The 21,675-nt window shown below is 43.0% G+C and overlaps 1 protein-coding gene across 1 annotated transcript in view; it reads right to left on the bottom strand.

The window, feature by feature from the left end:
• The window catches only part of T265_06948 (hypothetical protein), a gene marked incomplete at both ends in the record, with an annotated part of 40,396 nt that overhangs the window by 17,773 nt on the left and 948 nt on the right, over positions 1 to 21,675 (bottom strand). The window contains 8 exons of the mRNA XM_009172351.1: positions 1,024 to 1,052; positions 1,683 to 1,737; positions 3,553 to 3,887; positions 6,095 to 6,283; positions 11,789 to 11,863; positions 12,457 to 12,623; positions 18,510 to 18,683; positions 21,364 to 21,626. Coding sequence (XP_009170615.1) covers positions 1,024 to 1,052; positions 1,683 to 1,737; positions 3,553 to 3,887; positions 6,095 to 6,283; positions 11,789 to 11,863; positions 12,457 to 12,623; positions 18,510 to 18,683; positions 21,364 to 21,626 — 1,287 coding nt within the window. The remainder of the gene's footprint in view (positions 1 to 1,023; positions 1,053 to 1,682; positions 1,738 to 3,552; positions 3,888 to 6,094; positions 6,284 to 11,788; positions 11,864 to 12,456; positions 12,624 to 18,509; positions 18,684 to 21,363; positions 21,627 to 21,675) is intronic.

Here is a 21,675-nt window from a genome sequence, read left to right as displayed (position 1 = left end):
TCGTAGCGACTGAAATATGAGGCGGCCTGGTGCAGCACATTCAGTTGCCTGAGGACATCACAAACGAGAGATTCAGCTGGTTTCCAGGTGAGTCTCTCGAAAAACCAAATTTGTTTGCAAATGAGAATATGCACCCAGTTTATTTCGGCTCGCCCAAACGAACACACTCAGATACATGCTACTGTGTAAACACGCCTCAGGGGGTTGAGATCGGAAGGTTTGTCCGTTTTAGTCAATATAACCGTGCGTGGCGGGCTTCTGAATTTTTGAAACCATTTCAAAGTTTGTTGAACCACAGAAAATTAAGGCACGAAGACAAAATAAAGATACAGTAAATAGCTGGCTTATTCTTTAGTGTCGCAACTTTGGTTGACGGTATTCTGGTTTGGAAACTAATGCATCATTCGTGTTGCAAATAAGATGTTCATCTTAAATGCAATCGAAAGTACTCCGCACATTTTTATCATCTGAGAAATTTGGTCTGCCTTGTTGCTATAGCTTTATTTGAGCCATTTTATTCTAGTTAGTTAAATATCAAAATGAGCACCTTGTTACTTTGGGTCAAAACTGACATTCACAGCAAACTACAGTGTCACTCAACAGCCCTCTAGACTGTCTCACAGCATCCAACTGGATGCGACATTGGGGGGGGGGCGAAGACAACCAGTCGTTTGTGTCTCCACGTTTTTCATTTCACTAACCTCGCAGAGTATTTCATTTTTCGTTCCTATTTTAACCATTAGATATGTACTGACCTGATGACGAGACCCCGAAAACATCAATGTTCGTCACTGTGTTCTTTTTCAAACTATAATGCGTTATTGAAAATTCTTCGACAGCCCAAAAAGACGGTAGAGGTCAAGAAATAGCCACCCGCAATGTAAAGACTGGCATTACAAACTGAGAACAGACAGGGAATCGCGCCCGTTTTTTTCCTGAGCAGTTAACATCAAGTTATCAAACTACTGTGTTTGTACAGTACCAAAATAGGACCAAATTTTTTTAAATATACAGCTGACTTACCGTTTCAGTGTTGAGTGGATGGCTGAGCTCTGTTATTGAACGAGAATAAGAGGGTAATTACCTCGTCATCTCATAAATCCAAACTGGAAAATCAACTAGTCTATGTGGGACTACCTCGAATAATAGGCTCTATTTTGTGGAAGGCTGAAAGAAACTTCCATTATGATGCTCCCTATTGAAGTTGAATAACGCAAGTTTCCAAGAGTCTTGTGGTGAATGTTAACCAGAATTCCAGTGGGGATGTCATTTACTGCAATTTTACTTGTCCACAACAATATAGTGACAAGGTGAGCCCAAGGTTGAACTTTAATTGGTTGGCTCACAATGGACAGATCACCACTCTTTAAGGTATCCACTTATATATATACTAGTGAAGCGTTCATCATCATCTTCAAATGTTGGACGCTCGTTGTCTTGTCGGTCATGATTAGTTTTCTTCAATTCACTCGGCTTAATTCTGAATGCTTCACACTAGATTGTATTACCTTCAGACACTACGAACCAAGTTCGCTTGCTGATCTACATTGATCTAGACTCAGCAAGGTTTGCTCTTTCGAGACTTTATCCCCTGAAACAATGTTTTCCGCATCAATAGCTCAGGGGTATAATCATGTTCCTGATTTAGACCCTTGTTTTGTGCAAGTTGTTGCGTACCTAACTGCCATGCCACCCGGAGGAAGCACGAGGGCTGGGATACTTCCAGGTTGCCCAAGCCTAGACGGGGGAAGTCGACAGGCAGAGGTCGGGTCGGACCTTCCGGTCAGTAAATTCGCGTTCTAATCACTTGGGTTATCTCGCTCTCAGTAAATCTGGCTAACGTCTAAAAGGAACATTGCTGTGGCGTACTTTTACCGTTTTGATGTGACCAGAAATTTCGTGACCTTGGATAATTTGCTTATGACAGGGATGCAGTACTTGCTCATTTAGAGCTGGTTCATTTGTAAACACCAAACGGGATTTTTTACCGGAGTTAGATCACTAAACCACATGTATGACCGGAAACCTTTGGAAAAGCACTAAGCTAGGTTAATTTTCGGCCGCAAACAGGATCAACTGCGTAGAGTTCCACCAGAACGGTGACAGACACAAAGATAAAAACAGAGGGAAGTGAATACTGGTGATACTGGATGTACAGATAGGACCATCGCTTGATCCAGCCCTGTAAAAGGCCCATTCCGAAAACAACAAATTTTATCGGGGAATTTTCAAATAAATCGGAACTCACTGGTCCGTTTAACCGGCTGAAAATCAGCAAGGAGTGATTTTTCAAATGATGTGTTTTTGTAACATAAAGTTATCATATTTTTGTTAACAAGAGACAGGAGGGGGACTGTATGTGTAGACAACCACTTACAACCATTTACAACCAATCGAATGTTGTCCAGACAGTTTCGAACATTCGTGAGGCTACCTGACTGAGTTAGTCGATCATCACCACCAGACAAATTACTGGGTCGACACTTGAGGCAATGGGCAAACCAGTTACATCGCTCAGGCGTAAACACGTTTGTCTGTTCAGACCTGATAGTTCAGGTCACGCTCTGGGCTCCCTAGTGGGAACGTGCTGACTCACCTTGTATGCCAGACGTCCAAAGTTCACCTCCCGGTACTTATGTAGTGCTGATGAGATCTAATAGGACCCAAGCTCGAATCCAGCGCTTATCCCCTTTGGCGTAAACGGAAGCAGAACTTTTCCGACAGGAACGATAAGAATATAGATTTTACGAATCCCACCACCATCTACAACTATTAGAGAACTTTCGTAGCTCACCGACAAGTGGTGTTCTGGGTCAGCTGCGTAAGATACAACCGTTTCCAAAGCTCTATCGCACGTGATGGTATTCCCCACTGCGCCAGACGTAACAGCAATAGTACGAATTACAACCTCAATGACAGTAATTAGGTCATTCTCAGCGGCCAAGGAAGTTTTGGCCAGAGAATCGTCCAGTATACGCTGTGGACTCATAAAGCATGATGGTCAGTCTAATCGCTCAGAGTGAGTTCTGTGCTTAACTACGGATTTGTATTCTATTTGAGCATCATCCTACTGCCGAAACTGGCTTGTATGATGGGTATGGATTTGGTCAAAGACGAATTATGAACCGTTAGCCATTTGAAATTGAGTCTATAAAACTTCTAATTAGTGTTCATGACGACGGATCTAGGTCCTCTTTCTCAGTCTCTCCATGCCTTCTACAAACCAACAGATAAACAATATAAAACTCAGTAACTAACACCACTCCTGGGACGCATTCGGACTAAATTTTGGCTCAACATGAGCTGGACTAATTAAACTATTCAAAACCTCTCCGTATCATCCAGGACCTAGTTTGGCCAGAGAAGAGAACATTGACATCTTGGGTTCCCTGCTTGGTCGCTGGCTTGTTCACGGGACAACGCAACCTGAACCTCCAAAATCAATCGCAAGATGAATATTGCACCCTGCTCAACTCATCTATAGTTGAACGACGGCACAAACTAGTAGGCGAGGAAATTTTCACCTGTTTTGCAGTGTAATCACAAACTCACCATAATCTTGTCCATTGTCAGACTACTGTACCATGTTTCAACATCGTACGTTTCGGCAGAGGTATCTGTCTGATTGTATCGACGAAACCGCTCGCGTACGTTAACGAACATCTCATCCAGAGACTTGTGTGAAGATTTCCGTTTGTATACCGTACTTTCTTGAAGCACACACTCTGTGTGGATTCCGTGATCACGTTTTAAAGGAGCCAATGGCTGACTGTTAGGCAAACCATTCATTCCTGGATGTTCGTCTGCAGCAAGCCAAGCGGTAAGGCCATAAGGCAGAATCCCTTCCTCCCCTCGGCTACCAATTGTCTGAGAAACAGGGATTTCTTCTGAAATGGAGGAAATTATTAGACTATGTACCAAAATCTTTGAAGTGCCACATCAGTAACATGAGAAGCTTAGGTTTTCCTAGGTCGCTTGTCTCCCACCAAAGTTTCTTACAAACATGTTTCGCGAAATTTGGATATTTGGAGACATAAGTTGTTTTAACTGACCTCTGTCGATTTTTCTCCATCTATCAAGTATGGTCACCTAACTTCTACCAATTTGCATCCACTTTCCTCCACAGGAAAGAAAGTGTTGATGCTGTGACCCTGTAGCCACCCTTGCGCCACAGGCATGACTGTACACTCGCTAGATCACAAGATCTGTCTTTTTTTTTCTTACACTCACAAATCACGCCAAAGAATTACACAGCTCACAGTCGAGCTCTTGATCCCAAGGCTCGGCTTTCTTCCCCTACACGTACAAATCACGACACACAAAGGGGACTCATCTGACATTAACTGTCTACCGACTGATAAGGTAGCAACAAGTCATGTGCTGACGCCCACACACACGCAAACGTTCCTACATATAGGATAACAGCACAGCAACACAACTCAACAGAGTTACGCACGTCGCCCGATTCGGAGCAGAGGGGCTCAGGACTTACGGCGCTTCAGCCACGGATACTCAAAAATACGTGTGACTGCCACAACAGCGAAGAAGACACGAAACCTGCATCCGGACTTTCAGTAATACCTAGTACTTTTCTAGTCGGTAGCAGGTAAATGATGATGAATATAGCCAAAAAAGTCTGACTTCGATGGTTGAAAATTGTGTGAACCAGATCAAGGTATGTGCAAACAGAAAACGGTATTGAAAAGAAATCAGCTTATGCAGATTAAAGCCGTTTGAACGTCGGATCACTTGACCACCTGAAAGCAAGCTTCCGTTTCTCTGCCAAAATGTGGACAAGTCAACGGACATTTGGAGTCCAGTGTCAGGGATGTGTGTACAAAGTGCTGAGAACTATGGCATCAACGATGGCTTTCAAAAACCTGGCTACAAACAGGCAGTATTCCTCAGAAAATGAAATCCGGAAGGAGGACCGTGTGTCCTCATGGATACCTTAACTTTGTTCGGATTGACCCTAGGTACAGAAGAACTCCTTATGTTAATCCACAGACAGTGATCATTGTCACTGCCTTCTTCGATGAATTGTTATGCAAGTAAGAGTTTAGCAGCGAATACTACAAATTTAGGTCCTCAAAAGTAAGAACCGAAACAGGATGCTTCAGGATAGTTTTGAATGATGCTCATCCCCGATCAACAATGACTTTCACAAACATATCTCTCGCAGTCATCATACTGTTTCCGTCAGTGTATAAACATTTCAGAGTCAACAACCTGTCCGAAATGTAGAAAGGTCTCACAAACCTGAAAAAGTGACCTTTGACTGATGTTCAACTGTCAGCGAATCGAAGACTGACTAAGCCCGCTCTATGAGATATGGGCTATGGACTGTGTGGGCTGGCGATAGCTCAGTGGTTAACGCACAAATTTAGTGACCGAAGGGTCTGCAGTTCGCACCCGAATCCAGCATCTCGATTGCCCTTGTCTAGACTTGGACAACCCGTCACTGATCCACAGTTCTACCTTCGGGTAGCATGACAGCTGGGCAACGGACAGGTGTCAAAACTGAACACTTGTTTACGTTTTTATTTAAATTCGCCCTATGAAGATATTGTCCACGGGGATTCGCTGGCTGGTGTTATCTCAGAGACAGTTTAAATACCCCCTGGAGTCTTGGTTTCGAAGGCAGTCGAATATGCCCACCTGATTTTGATAAACAAAATTCCCATTTATAATACACTACTCATAAGGTTGCTGAAAATTCTTCGACAGCTCATGACCGTGAGTAGTGCATTACGAGTGTACATGTACTGCGATATCTCGAATATCGTAGTGNGCGACTGAAACCTGAGACGGCCTGGTGCAGCACATTCAGTTGCCTGGAAACATCACAAACGAGATATTCAGCTGGGTTCCAGGTGAGTCTCTCGGGAAACCAAATTTGTTTGCAAATGAGCGTATTTCGCTAATTCCCATTTATTTGATCGTGTGGCTTAGATGCCCAGTGTTGGCTGTAGTTACTAATCTATGACTATTGTCGTCCAAACAGAGCCAACGGCCGTAAACCAATTGGCCTTTACACCCACCTTCACAAAAGAAGAGCTCGAAACAATGATGGTTTTGTCAGCATCTCACGTACCGATATCCTCGAGTGTGGGAGTATAGATTACTCCACTGAGAGGTGCCGGAACGTTTTCAGTCCACTCGTTGTTGAAATTAGCTGGGGGCAGGTAGATCCCGACAACAAATATTCGGCGCCCATCAGGTTTTAGAGCACGCCCAAAGCCAGCATGCGTAGTGGACTTCCAGACAACCTGTGAGAAATGACCTGGGCAAGAGGATAGTTTTTGAAAATTGCATGTGGTACAGAAAGGCCCAATACGTTGATTTCAGTTTGCGCATATAGCGGGTTGTAAATGATGTGCCCTTACCGTGGGAACCCAAAAGTAAGTCGGTTAGTCCATAGGTTGAATAATCTTCATTGAGAAATTTGGTGACTGCTTTGAACGGATACTGAAAACAAGCAATGAAGTTTCAGTAGAAATTCTCTTTGGCCTGACTAGTTAACCACAAAGGCCAATTCATTACTTCATAGGTACATTTGTGATCCATTGTAGTGTGCTCTCGTACCATTAGAATGATTTGTTTTGTTTCGTCCTCTTAAGATGACGAACGATTGAAACAGTTATCATTTCTGGAGAATGGACTGGCATTGAGCGCACATAAGCTGCCAGTGAGAGGAAGAAGGCCTTCGCTGCGGAGTTATTTATTAGCAAATGCCAACTGATTAGTTACAGACCATTGGAAAGGGAAGCAAAACTCTCATATGCATCTTATTTACAAAAACTGGACATCCATCTTCTCTTGAACGCGTCTTCTTGAACTTTCCTGGATATACATTGACTCCAATCATTCATTGCTCAGATCCAAGCGAATGTTACAAAGCGAGTCCACAAATTCCTCAACAGATCTCGCTTTTCAAGAGACAAAGCGAATTTACAAGAACAAGACATACTACTCGCATGCATCCCCATCAGTGGTATCACGGTTACACTAGTAGTCCGATACATCCTTCACGTTTGAGGTGTGTTTCCTCTAATAGAATTAGACTAAATGAGCCATACCAAGACAGTTGAATGAATTTGAAATTAGATATGCATACCACATCCAAATGTACTTATTTCGTTTCCGGAAGACTACGTGAACCCAATTGGATGAATTTGTCACCGAAAATGGTCTGATACACTGCGACTGCCAGTCGATCGTTGTACAGTTACGGCTCAAAGCATCGGTGTCAACACTGATAATGCTGACTCTGACGAGGACGGCGATGTTGATGGCAACAATAATAGCGCGTTCACTCCCCTCCAATAGCATTGATTTGGACGTTTAACCCAAGTGACTACCATTCGGGGGGTTGTATAGTTTAACTAACGTGCTGCGTACTGCGTTGAAAATTACGACGCGCCGAATACTGATGAAGATTCGGGAAATTTTTAAGATCCTTTTGGAGAGTATGACGAGTACAGGACAATAAAAATAACTGATGATGAAGTATTAGCTTTCGTCAGCCCAGTATGTGCTTGTCCTGGTTGGATATATCACGTGAATGTGATGCGATTTGGCAGTCTGATATTCAGCTTCAAAGTTCATACTCTTGACCGTGACATTAAGTGGTTTCCAACCTGAGTTTTCATGTCTCAGCCTGTGGGTTGAATTCCTTAGAATCCTGAATCCTGGTAACCTCGTAACTTCGCACGAATTTCCACCAACGTGTTCGTATCGACAACCCTACCAGCCGATCGATATTAACAGACATAGTAAGATTTGAATGTATACTAAGAGATTGAATGTATATTAAGAGAAGGTATGTTTTTAGCTTAGTACAGTTAAACAGATGTCAACATTTTGGATACCAAACGCGCCCACCGGTCAAAGTCTAGAGCACCAAACCAATACTGCTAGTATGTTTTTTAGAAGATGGATGTATAAAATGGAATTGAACTATAAAGGAAATGAGGTTCTCGGTTGAGTGAGGACGTGTCTCCTTGGGTGAAGTGTGACTTAATGCAGAGTATTTCTTGAATCCCGCTGTATTCGATAAGGTAAAGTAGTACTCTAATTTTAATAGTAGGTAATCAATCTTGTGAGAAAGTAAACCCAACTGACACTTAAAAGAATAGGCCTCGTCCAGAACTACTGTTCCAACATTGCGAGAGAGAAAACGAGCAGGGGTTACTCCCAGTTTGTATACATGGCTGATCTTCCGTACAGACATTCGCCAAGCCGGAGGAAGACGACTTGGCCCCTCTGCACTTGATGTAAAATAGCATATCCGATTTCCTGTAATTTAGTTTTCAACAGTTTTTCAATCCATCCCTGTCAAATTACCGGATCTTATCCTTCTGGTTCTTTGGAACACCGATAAATGAGGCGAACGATACAGAAACTCCTCGAGTACATTTCAATCTTAGCAACGGAACTTCAGTGGATGTCTGCGTGGAAGCTGGTGATGATCGAAAATTCGTTTGCAACCTTATGTGAGAAGTTTCACCAAAGAAGTACTATTAACTGTTAAGAGCCTATACTTCCAAGACAATACTGGAAGTTCGTTTTCTGATGTACAAGCTATTGTGCGTAGTTGGAACTACGCAAAGACCCAGAGAGATGTTGCTGTTCTTCAAATAACATATCATCTACACGATAGCAGTTTGATTCCGGTATTGTCTACTCAAATAAAATTGACCCACACCATTCTGAGCCATTTTGGCTGGCTATCGTTTGTTCGCGTTCATTTTCTTCGCTCCAGACGCGTAGCTGCAACTCACTTGGCGTGCGTGGGCGGCTATGACCACAGATCGATCCAACATACCGATTGGCTGTCAAAGTCTCCGCTTAGTCGCAGAACGTTACGATAACTCTGGCTCCGGCTACACAACCACGGAGGTTGAAAAATTCAGGTGGACCATGCTCGAAATACAGAACAAAGCTATCGATCAGTCGGAAAAAACAGGGGAAAATAACGCCAATCGAAGACTGCAGGCATGGGGTTGTGCATGTGCGAATGGGTTCGAACACGGGAGTTGACCTATGTGGAAGAATGCTTTTGCGAAAACAAGATAGGATCAAACAGGCTGATAGTGTGAGTAGAGCCTTTGTTTTATTCATGTTACCAGGTTCGCCAAGATGATCAGTGTTAGGCGTTCTTTGTCGGCTGGCAGAATGACCAACTCGTTGCTTCTTCCCGTTGGCCAGAGTTGACGCTGAATTTCCTGTTGCGTGTGATGGTCAGGATGATGAGTTGGTCAAAGCTGTTGCTGAGTGCCCTGGTCAAATCCGATTGATTTCCTATGTACTTCTACGTTGAACAACTACTCCAGGTTTGTGGCACCTTTGAAGTTGAAGTTAAGTACTCTGATGAGTATGTTTTACCGTTCCTCTATGAGTCACCTTTTGGATAGATTCCTTATCCAGGATTCTTTTTGTTACTTCTGTACTCTTGGCCTCTAATCAGCGTGGAAAGATTTACGTGTCAGATGAGTCTGCTTTTTTAAAGCACTGGATGTAATACTTTCACCATGTTGGATTGCTTCAGGAGTTCTGGTTCCCAAACAGGCCTCTCAACGTCTTATCGGCTATTCTCTGGTAGTTTTGGTGCAATTGTAATCGCCTGTAATCAGGAGACTGACCATCTGTCGACCATTTTTTCTAGATAGTACCCAACCATGTGGATTGTACTTTGTGGATTGATGGGCTGCGCTATGTGGCAGGACACTTTCCTGTAGACGTTCTCGAAGGAAGCTGAGCGAGAAAGCCTTCCGGGCAGGCGAAAGTCTCCTCTCAGCAAACTGTTTCCAGTTCGAAAGAAAAGTGCGAGCATATATCCGTTCGGGATGGCGTGGTCACTTTGTGTAAAAATTCGGGATGGTTTAGTGGCAGCTACACTGTAGTATGTACTTACTAAGGTTTAGTAGATTACACAGATTATCGATGTCCTGTTACCGGAAATAAGGCTGGATGGTATAAGTTTCTTTACTGTTCAGCCGTGTTAACGAATCGTATATCCAACATACTGCGCAACACAGTGGTTTGAAAATAAGTATGCCTGGGTTCAATTAGAACTCAGGGTTGACGGAAACTGTTGGACTGCGCCTACCTGATGAATCTACCCGTGTTAACGAATCGTACATCCAACATACTGCGGTATGAGAATGAATATGCCTGGGTTCAAGAAGAACTCAGAGTTGACGAAAACTGGGGGACTGCGCCTACCTGATGAACCACAAGAAGGGCAAAACCGGTCGTGTCGATGAGTATTCAGCAACCTTATGTGTTACATGTTACGTTTAGACCATGCGCCTGCATGTTTTGGAACTGAACATGCACCGGTCGATTCAAATTAAAGGATAACAGCTACGGAATCGTAAATCGAATGCGACCTAATAACGGGACAGCAAAATCTGTTGCGCTCGTGTTTGTTTCGGATGACCCGTTCATAAGTAACTGTCTTTGCATTCTCGAGTCTCGCCTATTGGGGAAATGGATGAGGAAATCATTGCAACTGTCCTCAGAAGGTGCGTTTTCTAATTTGACCTTCATATCATCAAGTTTCACTTTTTCTTCTAACTGGCAGATCTTCATGTCAAGAAAATACAATTCAATAATAAAACTATAAAAAATACAGGGTGTCTCATGATAGACGCAAAATTTGATTGGGTGATTGAGCGTAGCCGATCGAAGGAAGGATAACAAAATCTTTCAACATTGGTAGCAACATAAAGGTTTTGTGTGCGGGTGTTGGCATTTTTTCTGTCTACGATGGATGTCAGTACGCGCATTGAAATTGTGAAATTCTATTATTCCCTTGGTGAAAGCGCCACCGCTGCACTTCGTGGTTACAAGACCAAACATGGTCTCATCAAAGATCCTTTCACCGTATCGACAAGTACACGCTTGATTGCGAGATTTGAGTCACTGGATCTGTATGGATCGACCTGGCAAAGGGAGAAAGTCTCTGAGTGATGAAAGAGCGCCCATTGTACAGAACACAGTAGAGCAACTTTAGTCCCAGAGCACCATGGCAACTTCATCAATAACTCAGATGTCTCAGTTGACCAGCATTCAACGCGCCAGCGTTCATCGTATTATGAGACGCCACCTTCATCTCTACCCGTAGAGCAAGAATTGAAGAGGAGTGTGCACGAGTGACGCTTGAAGAAGTCAAACATTCTGTGTCTCACATCTCATATCACCTCCAACTTGTTATAGAAGAAAGGGGCAGTTTTTTCAACATTTTTTGTAATGCCAGTTTATTTAAAGTAAACCTCTATAATGCATGTATGTACACATAAAAAATAACAAAGGTTCAAATTAGTTTTGAAGTTTTAACCTGAGTATTATTTTTGCGTTTATTACGAGACACCCTGTATTTGTTAATCACTTCTGTTTGAATGAACAATAACACCAAGTGAACAAAATATTAAATAATTGTTTCAAGTAAAACATGAGGTTGACGGAAACCCGGGGACTGCGCCTACCTATCAAAAAGGACGAAAAGAGTCGTGGGATGTCGACGGATTTTCAGCAACCTTATGAGTAGTACATTACAAATATAAGCCCCTGTTTTAAAAAAGGAAATCATTTCATTCCGAAGAAATGTATGATACTGGACCTATTACATTTTGTCTTCCTGTAAAACGCCAACCGTGAGAATGTTTCCACTGCTCAACTCTAATTGCGGCTAGTAACATGCTTCGGATCGCGATTGGATGATCGAGTTTCCTCTCTCGCCCAAAGAACATACTTTCCTAATATGTGTAGAGTTATCACTTACCACAATTGAGTTGATTTTCCACGCCAAACTCATAGGAGGCAATTTCCCGGTACCACATGAGAGTTGCCTGTTTACCTGTGAGGTAAGCGAAGTGAGATGGTTATTCTGGAAAGCAATGTCTTCTAAGAATAATACAAAGATTAGTTAAAAGTAAAACTCTTTTGAACAATAACAAGGAATCCTTTGTAAAGGAAACTACTTACAAGGTTGCTGAAAACTCTTCGACAGCCCACGACCGGTTTCGCCCTTCCAGTTCGGGCTCATCAGGTAGGCGCAGCCCCCGAGTTTCCGTCAACTTTATGTTCTACTTGAACCCAAATTAGACCGTTTTCGAGAATTAAAATCACGAGATACTCAACTGAATCTCTCGTTTATGATATTCTACAACTGAATGTGCTGCACACAGGCCGCCTTATGTTTCAGTTGGCAAGATATTCAAGTAGATTTGAATTCTCTCGTAAAAACCAAACTGATTTGCAAATGGGTGTATTTCTCGAAAAGGAATCCTTTGCTTTTCGGATAGGAACCATACAAGTTAGATTCTGAATGACGGAAACGAATTAGAGTCCGTACGAAAGGCGATAAGTAGGCAGTCGAGTGAATTCCCACAGATAGATTCGTTTGGGAGCTAATATTAGATACACTTAAACAGATATTTGTACTCATACCAGTAAGCGTGGTTTGATTCTCTGTTTTCCGCATCGCCACATTCTCGCCATACTCATTCGACTGAATGTGTTCTTTGCCAGCGGCTAACTCCTCTGCATGAAGTTGGGCCTTTCTTGCCAGTTCCGGATCCAACGTCAGTGGTGCACATCCGTGCAAGGCGCGAAGTCTAGAGAGTGAAAGACGGGTTAGAAAGATGTACCAGTTAGTCAGCAGGCTACTATTTGATGCCGGATTAACAGCACTGGGACCCTCACCTCGGAAAAATTTTCCAGTTGATGTAATGTGGACTATGGTATTGTTTGATCCCAATTGGGCCCCAGTTTTCTTCAACATCTCTCTTAGAATGTAAACTGCATGGAAAACTGGCTAGGAACAATCCCCTGATTGCAACCTGGTTTGTCAATTTGTGGCCTCTAATCCAACCGAATCGATTTACTCTGCTTACCTGAATACTGAACCACAAATTTCCCGAATTCCAACTTCATTTTGTTTCCAAATTTACTGATACCATCATAGCTCAGGGTGCAACTAGCTTGGTCCTGAGCGCTGTCCTTATGGCTTTAAGTGCATCTGAGTCTGTCAGAGGGCACGGATAGACTCACCCATCTGACAGTTTTGCTAGTGTCCCAAAAGAACACAAAAGGACAAGTAGGAATGCTGATAGCAAAAGCGCGATGAACCGCAAAAGACATGCGATTTCTGGTCCATTTGCTTTGAAGACAACCTGGCGCACACTGAAAACACAAAGTAATGTACAAGTACATTCCCGGAGAAAATTGTGCTACTGCCAGGTCCGTTCACCACACGGAACTTTTCCAAGTACTATCCGGAGTGTCCGTCGTCGAAATACGCAAAAATGTGAGGTCTTGCTCAGTTTCTATTCCAACACCTGCGAAAAATTTTGAGTGTGAGCCGTTCATAGTTTGTAACGATATACAAAGTGACTGCAGCTTGGGAAAAGTAAAACGCCGTCTACGTATCACCTGTAGAGTTATGTGACTGAAATATGATCAGAAAACTATTCTTCAGTCATATCTGAAAAGACATCTGCTAATAAGGGTTGAAGGGGACTGCCAAATTCCACAACGTTGAAATCACTACCAAAGTGATTTCCGCACAGAAAATCGATATTTATATATTACGTATGTATATAACGTGTGATACATATTATATATTGAATACTTCAAAGTAATGTCTGTAGAATTTTGTGAGCGATAATAAACTCACGCAAATCTGCAGTCTGATGAAAATAAACTAGGTGATGAGGTGTATAAAAAAGGGATTTTGTGAATGCACTGACAGTTTGTACACTGACAGTCGGCACAGAACGTATGCATCCTTTGCAAATTGCCATGTCGGAGTCTCATGGGGAGATTTTCCAAGTTTCGACCAGTTATCTGGCCAACTTGCGTAGCCTGGTCACAGTGAGTCTCAGAGTGACATTACGTTGCGTAGTTTGGGTGCTTTCCGAAGACCTACCGTTTTAATTACAATAATTTTGAACTGGTCTTGAAGTTGAGTGTGATTAAGCTTCCTAAGGATGAGATATAAAGTTTACTTCAGGTCAGTCCCTCTATGAGGAAGTCTATCTCATGTGAGTTTAGAACCCCACTTCATCGGACAGTGGTGTCTTTTGAAAGATTCCGAAACCTGAGTCCTTGATAGTTTTATGCACAGGCTGGTTCAGTCATCCCATATGTTTGGTTGCCTTATGGTACTGTTCCTTAAAAAAAAAACAAGGCTAATTGGTAGATATGTCCATGGGCGAGATGGCCCAAGTGGTTAGAGCGCGAATTTACTGATCGGAAGGTCCATGTTTCGAATCCAACCTCCGCTTCTCAACTTCCTCTGTCTGGGCTTGGGCAAGCTGGCAGTATCCCAGTCCTCGTGCTTCCTTCGGGTGGCATGGCAGCTAGGCACCGGAAGGGTGCTACAGCTGAACGCTTTCTTTCTTCTCTTCCATGAATTTCGACACGTTTTTATACCGAGCTCTCTAGAAACAGCATCCTAGAAGGAATTCCGCTTTTGGTAAAATACAAACTAAACTTCAAGCCAGTTTGCTTCTACATTGTTTTGTCGGAAAAAAACTTGGCTACAGATCAGAATGAGGACGCTAGTCAGTGTACAGACTCTCGCGTCGGTTTGGAACCCGGATAGTTTGTAAACTTATCCAATCGCACACCCTATCTTGGTTCCGATAGAGTGCCTACCCATATCCTGGCTCCCCTAGCCATATATATTGTGTTTAATAAAATTTGCAACTATTAATTGATTATTTTCCGATAAGTAGGCATCACACGCTGAAGGACACTCCCATTCAGTTAGCCGTGAATTGAAGCAGAATTATAGTTTCATTTCAACTGTTTCAGTAACACTTATTGAGCTAGAACAGTTTGGTTCTGACTGAGGCTGGAACTAGAGTACAGCTCAGTATCGTGCGTCGTGAACCTAATCTCTTTTTTAGGAAAGAGGGTGGCGTCTCCAGGAATTGGAGACTCTAGTGTAGCTAGCAGGCTATGCCAACTCACCCAGATTGTGGCATCCGTTCTGAAATGTCTAATCAGGGGATTACTTCATTATCCCTACAGAGCAAGATTATCTTCTTATTGACTATAATTTCGGCGGCTTCTTCCAACTCTGTACTTTAGTATATGCACGCAATGCAGGTTATTGATCTCCAACCCTAGAAACTCAACCAAGCAATCGGCAGTTTAGATTCCAGTGTCAATCGCTTTTTCACTCGTGAAGGTTGAAAGGCTTGGGACAGATAAACCAGAGTTTCATACATCTAAACGCAGTCCGACCAACGATGCAATGGTGATGTCACTTCGGTTGATGGTGAGATGTCTGCAACCACATTGCCCAACACAGCAGACAAACAAACAGCCATCATCTAGTTGAGCCCCAATCGGAAGGAATTATCCGAATACCTTTATTTGCATGCGAATTTGAACTTGATGGGACACTTAGCTGAATCCCGCTGAAGTTGTCGCTAATTTCAGTCAAGACTCGTTCACGTAAACATTCAACAAAGTGGTTTATCGCTGATCCGAAACAAAGTCAATCGGTTTGGCTGTGAGAACGTGTTTAAAGTAGCGTGGTTTTCAACAGCAAACCCATGGGAATGTATGACGTATCTGTACAGAGGCCAGCCGTCCCTAATAACCGAACACCACATCATCTGGACGGATGTCACGTGCAGGAAACGGGCCAAAAGAAGGCGTACCCTGATTGGTCAGAATGCCAGCCAATCCGAGTAAAGCACCTTTGACTCGACGCTTCTCACCCCCTCACGGAGATTCTGGCACGACCTTGTGGAACACTCTGTGACTACCCTATAAATACAGTTGTAATAATTTTCCTTTGTCTCCATAAAGGGCTGTGTAGAGCTACCGTGCCTTTTGATATTCCATAGTGGGCGGAGCAGGAATCCAAGGTATCGATACAGAGTTGCACTACCGTTCAGCAAGTTACAACAGTTTCCCTATATGGTATGTCTGCTGTTGATGGTTACTTGGTGGAGAATTCTAGTGGGTGACTGTTCAGACAATGTGGCACGTCGCCCACGTTTTTGAATAGCCTTGAGTCAAAGAAATGTTTTGGTCAGACGGAAAAAACGCTGCATTCAATCCAATCGAGCGCTGGCTAGAAAAGCTGGCAACAATGGTTGTTCAACAAAGATTTAATGCTGTCAGTGAAGTCAATCCACGTTGAGAAACCGAGAAGCACTATATGGCTGTTTCATCCCTGTTGGGAATAATCGGTAGTGCGGTTCTCACGAAACTCAAGGGGTTTCGAAACCGCGAACTTCCGGCAGGTGGTTGAACACAACACTGCTAATGATTCCCAAGAAGGAAGAAACAGTTGTGTAGTGTTGCTCAGCTTTTCAGCATAGATAAGCTGCACTGACAAGACAAAATCTCCTCATATCAACATCAATAATTATTGCGGCTTGTTGGTAAAACGCCGCAGAGAGTAAAGTTGCGATTGGAATCAGCACGTATATCTCGCAGTCGCACAAACGATTCTTCGGTTTATGATGCTAAGGCACCATACGATCAAATTCCAGTGAGTAGCGTGTAGGAACGCATGGTTGCCTGGTTGTGCGATAAAAAGTACAGGTGTCTATGATTTCAATATTTCCTGAGGAACACTATCAACAAAGTTACACCTTGAAGTGTAGTCCGCAGGATGATCTGTCAGAATTCTCTTCAAAGATAGTGAAATCCAACAAAAAATCTAAAGCCCAACGAAGAGTGATCGCTTCTGTATAAGTATTCTCTAGATACAAGGAAAAGTGTGACACACATGGCAGATGAAACGCCTGTCTCCCAGGATGGATAAACTACACTCTCCCGAACGAACAGCAAAACCGTTAACATCGAATTTAGTATGACTGCTTTTCATGCGACATTAATTCTGCGTGAAACCATGTACTAACCAGCTTGCAATTTAGCGGTAATCGTCTCCTGCACCCACATTTGTGATCATTCGCACAAGTATTCATTCAGCCAAACCAAATTATTGTTTAATGAGCAGCCACAATAGTAATTAGACCATAAAGGAAACTACTCACAAGGTTGCTGAAAACTCTTCGACAGCCCACGACCGGTTTTGCTCTTCTTGAGGCTCATCAGGTAGGTGCAGTCCCCGAGTTTCCGTCAACCTTATGTTCTACTTGAACCCAAATTGGACTGTTTTCGTGAAATACACTCATTTGCAAATCAATTTGGTTTTCACGGGAGACTCAACTGAATCTCTCGTTTATGATGTAGTCCGAAAACAGTCCAGTTTGGGTTCAAGTAGATCATAAGGTTGACGGAAACTCGGGGACTGTGCCTACCTGATGAGCCCGAACTGGAAGGGCGAAACCGGTCCTGGGCTGTCGAAGAGTTTTCAGAAACCTTGTGAGTAGTTTTCTTTATGAAAATATACTGCGAGATCTCGAATATCGTGCCAACTGAATCATGAGGCGGCCTGTTTGCAGCACATTCAGCTGGAGGACATCATAAACGAGAGATTCAATTGAGTCTCCCGTAAAAACCAAATTGATTTGCAAAGTTATTAGACCAATTACATGATTGTATCTTGTGTACTACACAACCACGTAAACAATTGAAACAGAAGAGCACAATTGTGCGGCACATGTAACTGAAAAACCTCATAAACGAGATGTTCGACAGTTGAATATCCAGTCAAAACCGAATTGGTATGCAAATGAGTGTATTTCGCTAAGTTCGTGCAACTTGAGTTCAAGTAGAACATAAGATTGACGGAAACTCTGGAACTGTGCCTACTTGATTGGACGAAAAAGGGTGAAAATGCCACGGGCTGCCGAAGAGTTTCCAGCAACCTTGTGAGCAATTTCTCCCTCTTTACCGCAGGTCTCAGCTGACCGCTGCTACCCTTCTGGAAATCTGTGTACAGAGGACTCTAAATTCCCTGCCGACTGGTGTATAACGTACTGGGGAAAGCCCTTTACTTGCCGATGCGCAGATGGGTCACCAAAATCCACCTCCAAGCAGTTGGGTACGTGTTGGAATAGAGGTATCTCAGACGAGTTCACTGATAGTTAATGAGGCAAATCTGTTTGCCGAGCTGGGCAATAGACTTGCCTCAATCAACCAGCACTGAATACGTCACTTTGAAAGGTGAGTCAGTTACCCTTTCCGGCGAACAGATCAACAGAAGACCGATCAACTTCCAAGGTTCAGTATCTGTAGAAAAATTTTGCGTGTTACAATTGGTCGTAGGCTGGGAATCTTGGCCACATGGCGCTTAATTCATGTGAGGACCAAAGAGTGACTGTGGGCCACCAGATTCGCCAGGCGTTATCTAAACTACCTTGTCAAATAGTCTGCTCAACTTTTAATCTTTTCAGAAAAGCCAGTCAACACTCCACGTTTTACAGGGATATTTTAAATTCTACCTTTGAGGATTTCTAAATTGAGCGTTTTAGAAGTTAAATGTATCCGGTACAGCCAGGTAGACTGAGTAAATATCATTGATAGCAAATATTATTATTATTATTAATAGCCATCGAACTACTCACCTATTATGTTCTTCAATGCACTCTCGATTCAAACCCTCGTCAATCGACATCATGCTCATGTGAGCAACAACTTCGTTTGTGATCAACGATTGTTGATCGGCAGATTTACTCGCCACCCCTGTATTTATTGCGAGCTGGTCAATCGATCGTGATCCGACGGTGGCTATCCAAGGTCTAATCCTCGTGAACACACAGGATCAAAGTCCACTACAACTTTTCATGTCAGGTCAACTCTCAGTATTCGTTTGGCGACAAGACTTCGATCGACAGTCATTTGTATCAAACGAAGGTAGTATTTGAATGACTGGATGTGACTGTTTGTAAGCTGACAATGGGTTACCTAACTGCTCAAACATTCAACTATAGCTTAGCATAATCCTGTTTGGCGCGGATAGAAACCAGAAACAGACCTGTACCTCTTATTTTTTGGTTCAATAGTCTTGTATTTCCCAAGCCGGACCATTAGTTAAAAGGAGTCAGAAGCACCCAAAAATCATAAATGACTTCCGATTTCCATGAAGGAAGCTACTCACAAGGTTGCTGAAAACTCTTCGACAGCCCACAACCGGTTTCGCCCTTCTTGAGCTTCATCAGGTAGGCGCAGTCCCCGGGTTTCCATCAACCTTACATTCTACTTCCGATTTCATTCATAGGCACGAACAGGGTTGTCACTTGACTACAAATGTTCTTAGATAGGTAACTAGATCGATCGAAGGCTTATACTGTCCATTCGCCCTACCAAGCGATGGGTTATTCGGAAGAATTTCGACGTTGGATCTTTTTCGTTTGACTTTTCTGGTTTGTGAAGTTCTGCTCACTCAACCATTTCGGACTGGTTAATCCGTCATACCGAAATTTAGTGGCGCCGTACCATATTACAGCCTGTTAAGATCGAGTCAGAAACTACCGAAGTATTCGGTTTGTTTTGACTTGTTGTAATTGAAATTCGTCTTCCGATCAGACCAACCACAGAACNCTGCCCTCACAGCACTGTCCAAAACCGTATGGTTATGTTGGAAAGGCGTTAGTGGGGAGCCACAAGCGTGAGCCACTTGTGTCCGTTTATTAGAACTACCATAAAAGTCAAAAGATCGTTCGTCCCTGCTCTATATAACCTGGTCGGTGAGTTTCACACACCAATCTTCTGTGGGGGTATGTTCACCAAACAAAAGTTAACGTTGGAATTCAGTGCAACAGTTGGAAAAATCTAACAAAGATCCTCAATTTCTCCTGGTTATTCACATAAATCAGTGGGAAACAGAAACGCCACAAAAATTAACAGAGTCTACGTGATCTCGCAACGGGAAACGTTCAACCAGGTGGTGTAGACCCTCCCTTGTAAAGTCTTCTCCCGAATCTTCAGTCAAGACCATCTCAAGTTAGTCTGAGCGGCAGTAAATCATAAACAAGTATTTATTTATTCCAAAGATCCTCAGGTACCCATCTCTCGATTTTTTCACCCTGTTTACCATGAGCTTTCTGCTCGAAAGTCTTTCAGGTTTCGATAGAAATGACTGTCAACGTCCAAACTAATCACTTGGGATTTGCAACGAATTTTCATGGTTTTTATTCTGATCTGTACTTTACGGAGGAGCTATTGACGAGAGTCCTGATGATGGATAGAGTAAGTAAACTCCCTTTCGGTCAGTTGACGGAGTGCAGTAGTGCCAGCGTCAACAAATAAAGACAAAAAAAGAGAAGAGATTCGCTTGCTGGAGGGATAGATTTCTTAAGACCTTCCAGGAATTCGCTTCTTTCCGAAAGGGTTCCTCCTGTCAAGAACACATTCTATTTCAAAGCTGACCACGGACCACCGGTCAAAACACGATGGCTTACACATCGCTTGTGATAATAATGGCGACACAGTAGTAAAGCCACCAGATTGATACTCTGTTCACTGGAAAACCGACTCCGGGATGAAGTAGATCATTTTGTGAGGACCTCCTTACAATGTCGCACAACTCTAAAGACATAACTGCTGAACGGTTTTCTTCTTAAACAAGAGGCTGATTCGAGTTTCTCGTTGACACTAATTTAATTTGCTTAGCCTTACGCTACACCTGTCGCAGCCGTGTGATTGATTAAAAAATCTATGACAGCGAATAATTAGTTCACGAAAATGACGCTAAGGCCAGGGTAAACGTTTAACTACATCAACTAATGTGGAACTTTCCAGGTTGACAAAAACAAGCTTATCGTCAGTGTCGTTAATTGTATTGAACAGAGACTAGTTGAAGGAACACTACTCATTAGGTTGCTGACAGTTTTCTTTCGACCAGTTGGATTCGATGCCGGGTAGTTAGAGCAATGGGCACAAAAGTTTCCGACCGAAATCGTGATAGTTCGGCTGGATTTTGCAAGCAATGCGCCAGATGGTTTCTAGTTCTGCCGTGGATGTGGTCTGGTGCGATTATTTATCTTCCAGAATCACCGCTCTAGGGAAGAATTTGTTAATGGTTGTGAGTCCTCTATGCCCAATCGAATTCCGGGTGCCTGCTTCTCAGATGAATGAAGTCCTCAAACGACTAGGTGCTGTTGGCTGCAGTTCTCTCCTGTTATTGCCGCTCTTACTGAAAGAAAACTTAGAATTAAGCTGATCACACCACACGATGGCTGGTGTGGTATGACGACGTGTTTAGTTGTGACATTCACGATTATGAGCTGGGATACTCGCAGAGTGTAGGAGGACGTTTAAGTTCTTCAACCAGTACTTGGCTGGAATGCTTCACTTCAAGCCAGCAGGTGAATGCCGGTGTAATATCACAATAGTTGAAGTAGTGCACTAAGCCTATTTCATCCCCAAAATTGGAGGACCAGTAGAGTGTGTCCACAAGACCCTTATCAACAGACTGACCTGATGGAACGGTGATACCACTGATGGGGTGGCATGCGAGTAGTATGTGTTTTTCTTGGAATTTCGCTTTCCGTCTCTTGTGAAGGGGAGATATGTTGCGGAATTTGTGGAGTCGCTTTGTGATATTTGCTTGGATTTGAGCAATGAATGATTGGGGTCAATGAATATCCAGGAAAGTTCAAGAAGACGTGTTCAAGAGAAAATGGATGTCCAGTTTTTGTAAATAAGATGCGAATGAGAGTTTTGCTTCTCTGTCCAATGGTCTATAACCGGTCAGTTGGCATTTTCTAATAAATAACTCCGCAGCGAGGG

Source organism: Opisthorchis viverrini (genome assembly GCF_000715545.1).
Source record: "Opisthorchis viverrini unplaced genomic scaffold opera_v5_152, whole genome shotgun sequence".
NCBI lineage: Eukaryota > Metazoa > Platyhelminthes > Trematoda > Opisthorchiida > Opisthorchiidae > Opisthorchis > Opisthorchis viverrini.
This window is presented reverse-complemented; position numbering and strand designations above follow the sequence as displayed.